This window comes from Poecilia reticulata, linkage group LG10, assembly GCF_000633615.1.
Source record: "Poecilia reticulata strain Guanapo linkage group LG10, Guppy_female_1.0+MT, whole genome shotgun sequence".
NCBI classification, from domain to species: Eukaryota; Metazoa; Chordata; class Actinopteri; order Cyprinodontiformes; family Poeciliidae; genus Poecilia; species Poecilia reticulata.
Window position 1 is genome coordinate 16,958,938 of NC_024340.1, and position 8,908 is coordinate 16,967,845.

Consider the following 8,908-nt stretch of genomic DNA (forward strand, 5'->3'; position numbering starts at 1 on the left):
TTCAATAAACAAAATTTCTTATCTGATAATAAATTTTATTTAACATCACAATGAATTCAGCTCAGAAATATTTTGTCTGAACAGGTCATTAAAATAAACATTTGCTTTAATAAAACACAAGAGTCAGATCAACGTAACACACTTCCATCAAAAACATGCCGCTAAGCATTCTGGGAAATAGTTCCCACTCCTGTCTTTTTCTTCTTTCAGTTTTTTAAAGTGCTAACCTAAAAACTCTAGTTTTTTCAACTCTTTTAAGGTTTGACGAAATTAATAAAAAGTTAACACAGCTCACTAATATAAGTTTATCTTTCACAAACGCACACATTTAGGTTCAAAATCTAAAACTGGATAAATTTATTTGACTTAAAGAGTAGGAGATGTAGAAGCAAATCAAATGTTTTTGAGCCGCATATTACCACAGCGAATGGAGAAAACAAAAACTGCTCAAAATAAAATTGGTGACATTTTCACCAGTTATTATAAAGTTTTTTAATGTGAGTTTGGATAGCTTTATTCCTTATTTACTGAAATCATCACGTAAAAAACTACATATTTTTAATTTACTAAGGTTATCTTTCATGTTAAAATTTGTTTTGAATTCAAGTGTGACCAAAAAAAAAAAAGCCAAAGAAATCTGGTTTCATAGCACTGTACCTCAGTTTTCCCATGTTTCACGAAGTTTCGATCTGACATACAGGTAATTTTTTTCATTATTTTTCTGAGTGGATCCATCTTACTCTCTGATGCAGAGACCAGACAATAAGCCTCCCCCTCAAGGCCCCATTAAAGCAAAACCCAGGGTCTGCAGGTTTGATATTCATCGCCCGGGCAACCTCTGCCATCAACACATTTTGAGCCACGTGAGAATGATCACAGCTTATTAAAGTGGAAATAATGACTGCTCTGCCTCCGGCATGAAATATTTAACAAGGACAAAGGAGATGGCTCAAAGGTGATTCATATCTGTGTTGAAAGGAGGGCGCGCGGACAGCGCCGTCCTTACAGGAAGTGCATGTGACCCTTTGCTAACCTGAGCTGAGGAGGCGCTCTATGCAGCTGAATCTTTTGCCTAACAGACGAATAAGGCGGCGGAGGCTGTTGTGATTTAATGTTTATTAGCCATAACAATGATATTGGCATTAAAACAAACAACATCAAGGACACCACACGCCCTTCTTCTCATCTCTTGACATTTACTGTGCACACAAAGCAGCCTTATAAATTCAGCTCTAAAATGTCTGTTTCGTTTTCAGCCATCATATCAGTTTAATCATTTCTCTTTCTAACCCAGCTCAGAACCTACACAGCATCCAATTCCTGGATGTGAGATTATTGATGTATCCTCCTTCCAACTTGGATAAATTAGCTCTTTTGGCCTCTTGGGAAAAGTCTGGGGAGAAAGGAGGAGAGCGAAAAATTTTCTCCATCAAGCACGATTGAATTGGATTTCACAAGATGAATTGCCTGGACAAGAGTTTATCCCAATTACATTGCCAAGAGGCTCCAGTCCTTCTGTGGCCACTTTGTTCAACAGCAATTAGGGCCAGCTTTTAGTTACCAGGATCCTCCATTGTGAAAAGATGTTTACAGTCCAAGCAGAAAGTAGATAAATGCATCAGTCCAACATTCTGAAGAAGTTAAAAGTGGTTTGTGGTCTGAGCCAAGAACTCACAAAAATTACAGATCTGACAGCCAAAACACGAGGAGGAAAGCGCAGCTGTTACCCGAAGCCCACACATCTTTTAATCTGCAGGAGCACAACATGCAGAGACCGCCCCTGGTTGCTTGTGTGGCCATCCGCTTTCCTCTCTTACTTATTTCATTGTCTTTGATGAGAGCTGCATGATTTGCAGATGTGGAAACTCAGGCTGTCTTTCATCCATCATGAAGACCACGTTTACCTCAGATCCAGCAGCAATAAGGCTCTGTTATATTCCTCAGTCTTACCTTTCCCAAGCTGGGGCCCCACAGATACATCAGACTGAAGATGCAGATGGCCAGAACCAGAAACACCACGGCCAGCACCAGAGCCACCCACTGGTAGTTGTGAAATCTGGTCTTCCTCTGTTTTTCTGCCTCCACCTGCAAACAGCAGCGGCTTTTAAATTGTTTACACAATCACAATGTTTCAACTAATTTTAAATAATCAAAACATTCATGTATTTAAAGGGGAACTATTATTCAAAACTCATATGTTGTACATTTTTATTTTATACTTCAATTTGGGTCTCAACTGCTCCTAAAAAACAACTCAAGCGCTTAAAAAAACCCATCCGGTCATTTTTGGCTGTCTGGAAAACAAGCCAATCCAATGATTCACTTCCTGCTAAAGAGCCCCCTGGTGGCTGAAGAAAGATCAGCAGAAAAGCTTTACTGGGCTACAAGCCACATGGTTCAAAGCGTGGGAAAAAGTACTGGCTTATAGTCCGAAAAATACGGTAAATAAAACCAGCCTGTCTGTAAATCAGCACCTTGAAGCAAGCAGGTCCTGTGTTTGAAGGCGTCACATTTCACTGTGGGGTCGATGTGTTGTAGCCCCTCTCCCTTCACTCTCTAAACATCAGGAATGCCTCTAAGGCCAGAGAGCTCTGGCTGGTTTTGTCTCGTCTGGCTGAAGGACATGCCTCCAGGACGCAGACTGTCCTTAGCATACTTTACAGTCTGTCTAATCTGAAGTGGAGTTTTTCTCCAGCTGTAATCTTGCATTACCTTCCTGTGCAGAGCTATTGTGACTGAGATAAAAATTCCTGACTTGATGGGGGATAATAATACTGTCCCTGGTTTGCCTTATTGTTCCCATTTAGCGTTGCATTTGATTTTGAACATTTTTTTTTTAATCATGCTTGTGCTCCTTATTCGTCATTTTCTGCCTTGCCTTTAACCCAGTTGTGTGTCAGAATTGAAAAACTGGCTCTTTCTGCACCTTCATCCCTTTTTTTGTTTTTACTTCCTATTATTGTGACAAAAGCAGCAATAAATTAACTTTTTGTGTACTTGTGGAAGCATTGCCCTCACCAGGCTGTTCCAGCTGAAACCTGAGACCTGGAAATAACCAGAATATTACTCCGACTGCAGTCTGTGAAAACACATTGCAAGATCTTATTTTACACCGACACCTCTGCGTTTCATTTGTAGGTTCTGCATGTGGGTCACTCAAAAAAAGAAAAAAAAGAAAAAAAGAAATGCAATGGCTCAGACAGTGAACCAAAGGAAAAAAAAAAATACAAATCTACACATGTCAAAGAAAGGTTACATTTATTAAACTTCCTTTTGGATTAAAACTCTGCCCGCTGCCAACTATTCCCCAAGCTTAAGGACACAAATTAATAAAGACAGTCTTTTGTTCCAGAGGAGCTCCAGCGGGAAGGAAATGAAAACTTCTCATTCACAGTGGACCCCATCTGAAGGTCTCAGAGGACAACGGGAAAGAAGATACGCAAAAAAAAAAGGGGGCCGAGTTCAATTAGCAAAATTGCTGTTGCTTATCTTTGTGTCTTTTAAAGTGATGATAAAGCAGCTCTAGTTTTTTATTGTGGCTGAGCTTGTTACAGTTGTTAAGCATGTTGTAGATTGGCCAGCACATTTACATAGTCATGTTTTAGTATAATGCAGTGCTTTAAAAATTCATGCCGCTTTATCTTCTCACAGTTTGTCACTTCACCACCACGAACATATTTTATTGGGGTTTGAAGCAAAAGAACCATTGTTCCTCTGAAAATGCCTCTTTAAAGTACTTTGCAGTATGTTGCAGCAAACAAAAATAAAAATAACAAAAAAGATTGCAAAAGAATTTAAGCTCAGATCAGATCCAACATTGATCTCTCAACATCAATGTTTGCCTCGTGTTTTCAAGAGGATTCAAGTCTGGGCTTTGACTGGGCCAATCTGGGCTGGCTGGAAGGTGAACACAGCGCTTTTCGACTCTATGAGAAATGTATGCTTTCAGAATTAGCTGTTTAAGAACCTCTTGTCACTTTAAATCCAAATAAGTCACTGCTGGCCCCACTCAGCATTTACACTCGCATGTAAAAACTGGTGCAAACAGATGCACAATTATCAAAGACACAAACATACATCTTTGAAAAGCAGAAGTAGAGACTCCTGCACAACCAACAAGAGGTTTCTGGATAGTAAGTCAAGAACAAAACACAACCTTTTTTTCCAGCAGCCATTGTACAGCGCATAATAGGGTAAAACCAGCTGATTAAACATCCTGTAGCTCTGCTTGCGTTGCTAGGTAACAGGCTGAGCTTCATTGGGGTTGCTAGGTAACAGCTGGGCTTTGCTGCGGTTGCGAGGGGAGGGGCAGTGCCTGCTGATTTGTAGCGTTACATTCAGAAGGTTTTGGAAACAGCTCATTTTCCAGACACCAAAAAATATTAACATATTGCCAAAAACCATCTAAGTGTTTTTTTTTTTTTTTCAGCGTTTGGGCTGTTTTTAGAAACTCAAACAGAAGTACAAAACATAAAAAATGTCTCAACATGAACAATAAAATATATCAAGGTTTTTGGCTGCAACGTCACAAAATCTGAAAATGTCTAAATGAATGGTTATGTAATCCATAATTTAAAATTCAGATGAGAGGAGGAGTGGCGATTTCCCATATGTGAAGGACAGAGATTACATTATAGAGGGCAGCCTAAAAATGTTAAACTACTGGTTTTCCATTAGATGAAACCTACCTGGACAATTCCTCATTGGACATATTTAAGACAGCAGCCAGAAATGTGAGGCACATCAAAGTATAGTTAATCCTGAGGGAATAATAAAAAACAGATGTCTACGGTGGGAGCCAGAAATTCCATACTCTGAATTTCTCAGTGAGCGAAGAGGAAGAGCAAAAAAATAAAAATAAATAAAAAGCAGTGGATGAAATTCACTCTCATGTGGCAGGTTGCATAAGCAGTGGAAACTTAACTGGAGGACAAACCTCTCGCTGGCTGCTCTTTGAATATCAAATGCTCAGAGGGAAAAAGGTGGGATTGAAAGACAGACGGTTGGTCGGACAGAAATAAAGACAGGGATGGAGCAGTCTGAGTGCACAGCGCCCGCCAACTAGTGTTTAAAGGTTTAGGAGTTCAGAATCAGCCAGGCAATTCTTCCTGAGCTCTGGGAGGAAAAGTGCCCAGAGCCCTCCTGTTGTTATCAAGCCAAGAAAGAGCACTTTCTTAAGAAAACAACAGAAAAAACCAGCTCGCCTACATGGCCAACGAGCTGAGGCTGTGGTTCACCCCACCAGGCCACGCTCACTTCCACATTTAAATTCCTGTGGTAGCTAAAACAGGCCACAGGTGACTTCTTATTTATAACCCTTCGTATTCTTGCATTTGTATTTGCAGTATTGGTGACCTTATCTTATAGCCACAATGAAGCAATTAACTTTTTTATTGACCTATATGTAGGAATAATATAATATTGTGCTGATACCTGTTGCTGTGTTCACAGCAAGAAAGAGGGGAAAAAAATCCTCTTTGAGCTTTCATTTCAAATAGCAAGAACACCATAAAGACCTTAAAATGGTTGGGATTAAACAACAAAAGAGTGGAGATGAAGGTAAAAAACCCTGCAGGATTTACCAGGACAACGTATAATTCTGGGGGAAAAAAACTCAAGGGATATTTCTGAAAGATATAAAGTCACCAAAACCCAGACTACTGAAATATTTAACTTGAATCTTACACTCCGGTTTCACTATTTTCTCCTTTTCTAATTTTCAAAGAACTTCTTCTGCCACCTGCCACTGCTTTAATGAGCTTTAATATTTCAAAGCTCATTAACTAAGATTCAATAAAATATACATATAAAACATCCTTTAAAGTTCTCCTTGCAGCTGATTAATCGGCTGCAGTCAAACAAATGGAAAATGAGAAAAATGTACTCACATCCTTCCACAGAAGTTGCTGACTGCTGGATTGACTGCTAGCCTCCATGATGCAAGCCCACAGGAGGAAACTTTCCGATCCTCTTAGCTGAGGAAAATACCAACGCAATGCACGGCAAAGAGTCCAAGCTTCATTCCTCTGCTGTAATTTGGGAGAGCGCTGAAAAGGGAGGAGAGTTTGGGATGGAGTGGAATAACTGTAGGAGTTGTGATACCCATTAAGGCAAAGCAGATGTCCCTCCTGCCGGCCTGCTCCCCTTCTAAAGGTGGTAAAAACGTTTCAGGCTGAAAAAGTAGCCCTCTGTTGAATAAATTACAAACTATAGCTGGATAATAATACTTACAGTGGCTAACCAGCATCCTGATGTCCAGGAAAACACAATGATTGGGCAGAAAATAATAACAGTGGTTCTCCAAAGTGTACATAATCCTGATAAAGAACCTGACTGCTGTTATGTAGAAAAAGGAGACCATGATAAATCATTTTTATGTTAATTTCACCCCTAAACTAAAAAATAAGAAAATATGTTAGAGGTAAACATTTAAAGAGTGAGACTTGAACCACCTTTCCACTCCCTTTCAATATTCAGTCTCCAATTACTGAATTTCATCTTCACCCATAAACTTCAGCCTTGGAACCACAACTAATTGGACCTTAAATGACAATTCAAGGAGGAACGCTTTAACAAGTTTTATTGATTATCACAGGGAGCATCTTCTCAAAACAACTAGAGGATTGTCAGCCCTCTTTTGGTTTCAGGATGATTTAAATGAGGAAGAATAAGGCTTTACCTGCTTGAGGTGCACTGAAGAACACCAACTGTCAGACAGGATGGAGAAAACGTTTTCCATCCTGTCTGACTGACACTTGTCTTGTGTATTGTATCTTGGTCAAAACAAGTGACTAGTGTAAGAGAGAGAGGTCCTGCACCAAAATGATCCAATAAGGAGAGTCCAACATACAGAGGGAAGAGGGAAGGTCATAAAACAATTCAGGTTTAACCACAACAACAAAGGCTTAACACTCGAAAAGGGTCGGCTGGAAACAGGGAAGGCAAAATAGGTAGACTGAGGGAAGAGATTAATTAACATGAGGGATGCTGAAGGAGACATAGACAATAAAACATGGAGAAGGAAGGGGAGATTTGGTTTCAGCTGGTGTATTTTGCTTTCCCAGTGCACAGTGTCAAACAAACCAAACAGTTTTAGCAACCTGCTTACCCCCCGTGCCTGTAGTGACGCTTATGTAAGGATATTTACACACCTGCCACTTTTGGGCTGCTTAAAACAAACCTGAATTAGTTTCCCCTGTTGGTCCGGATATTTTGTGGCAGCATGGACAGGCTTAGTCAGAGTTTAAGAAGAAAACAAGATGGAGAATCTGCGGGATCACCTAAAGAGGACTGTGGACAAGAAATGTCCTTTTATGACAGATTTGAAAAACTTTGTAAGGTACAGATTAACCAAGTCAGGATATTAATAATACATTTCTAAGCAATCCTGGTGTTAATAATTCTTCAAGCAGTTATATGTTTTCATATCCATGCTTTTATTTTGAAGTGGGTCTTTATTTTGAGGGCGTCTTCACTTTCTCCTCCAGATCCGTTGCCGCAGCCACTGACGATGCTAGTGTTAATAGTCATGTGATATTAATGTGTGAATGTTAAGTTTCCGTTCTGACTGTGTTGTTTCGCTTCTGGTGTATGTTTGTAGCCTTGAAAATGTCCGATTTACACTTAGTGTGATCGTGATTTAGCATTAAATGTAACCTTGAACCGTTGGCCTTGAGCCGTTAACCTTTAGCCGTTAGCCGCTAACCGTTAGCAGTTAACCTTTAGCCAAGGGGTGCCCAATACGTCGATCGCGAGAGTTTTGAGTCGATCTCGGCAGATGACAATCTGAACGCCGCCAGGACGCTGAGACCAGCACTTCCTCTTCTGACGGGCTTATCAAAAATATTCACCAATATCCTAAACGTTTGTAGATTCATTAAAAAAGAATAATTATTTTTTTTAAAAATCAACGAAACGTGTTAAAATTAATAATCTCAGTAATTATTGTTTCAACAAGGTGTTGCGCTATTCAGTGCGTTTCGGTCCCATTAACAGAAAAAAAAGGCGACCGACTGACGAGCAGAGCAGGACTTTAAAATGAGCTACTCAACCACCGCTGTGTTCATGAGAGGCCTATTAATAATCGATAAATAATTATCAAGCCTGGAAACCTGATATCGTAAGAGACTGAATGTTGTGTTTTTAAAGTAATCTCTGCTCGGCACGGGCGCAGGCGGTTGCCACGGCAACGGGTGTGCTAAACGACAAAGGGACAAAGTAAAAAGGTGAGAGTGGTTTTGAGTTGATCGTCTGTTCGTTCGGCCTGTTTTACCTTTGCTGTGGCTCATTACAGCCGCTGTAGTTTCTGAACATTCAATAAACGACAAACTTGGACTAATTACCTCGTTCTTTGTGAGTATACGTCACAACAAACATCAAATACGACAAATATATTTCATAAAGTTTTAACAAATTCTACCGCGATAATTATGTGAAATTAAATTAATTATATCCCGACTTAAGAAGATTTGCCTTTACCTTTACTGGGCTCTTTGATTCCTCCTATCAGTCTGTAGTTTCTCATACTGAGATCATCAAACCAAATTTCAGATCCACCATGACTGACTGACACCTGCTGGCGTCAGGTTTGCAACCAGCTTCCGCCTGAGAAACCAGTAACCACCTCCCAGTGTCAGAATCTCACTGAGGAAGGAACTGCATTAGGTTTTCTGTCACTTTATTATTTCTGCTATAACTGATGCATATTCACATATAAATAAGTGAATAGAGTTGAGGTAGATTTCAGGCGGCTGGTGAGAGAAAAAGTAGATCTTGCTCTCAAAAAGTCTGGGCACCCCTGCTTTAGCCGTTAACCCTTTAGCCGGTAACCGTTAGCAGTTCATCTTTAGCCTTAACCGCTAGCCGCTAACCGTTAGCCTTTTTTCGTTGGCCTATAGCTGTTAGCTAG

At 40.0% G+C, this 8,908-nt stretch overlaps 1 protein-coding gene across 6 annotated transcripts in view; it reads right to left on the bottom strand.

Moving 5' to 3' along the window:
• tnmd (tenomodulin) overlaps positions 1 to 8,493 on the bottom strand; it is a 155,308-nt gene extending 146,815 nt beyond the window's left edge. For 4 of the 6 annotated variants that reach the window (XM_008420603.2, XM_008420602.2, XM_008420601.2 and 1 more), the window contains exons 1-3: positions 6,680 to 6,754; positions 5,889 to 6,047; positions 1,951 to 2,085 (exon numbers count right to left, since the gene is read on the bottom strand). In XM_008420603.2, the coding sequence (XP_008418825.1) occupies positions 1,951 to 2,085; positions 5,889 to 6,047; positions 6,680 to 6,739 (354 nt within the window). In that variant the 5' untranslated portion in view covers positions 6,740 to 6,754. Of the gene's footprint in view, positions 1 to 1,950; positions 2,086 to 5,888; positions 6,048 to 6,679; positions 6,755 to 7,180; positions 7,322 to 8,478 lie in introns of those variants that run through there. The other 2 variants (XM_008420605.2, XM_008420604.2) reach the window with 2 other exon arrangements.
• Between the last annotated feature and the right edge of the window lie 415 nt (positions 8,494 to 8,908).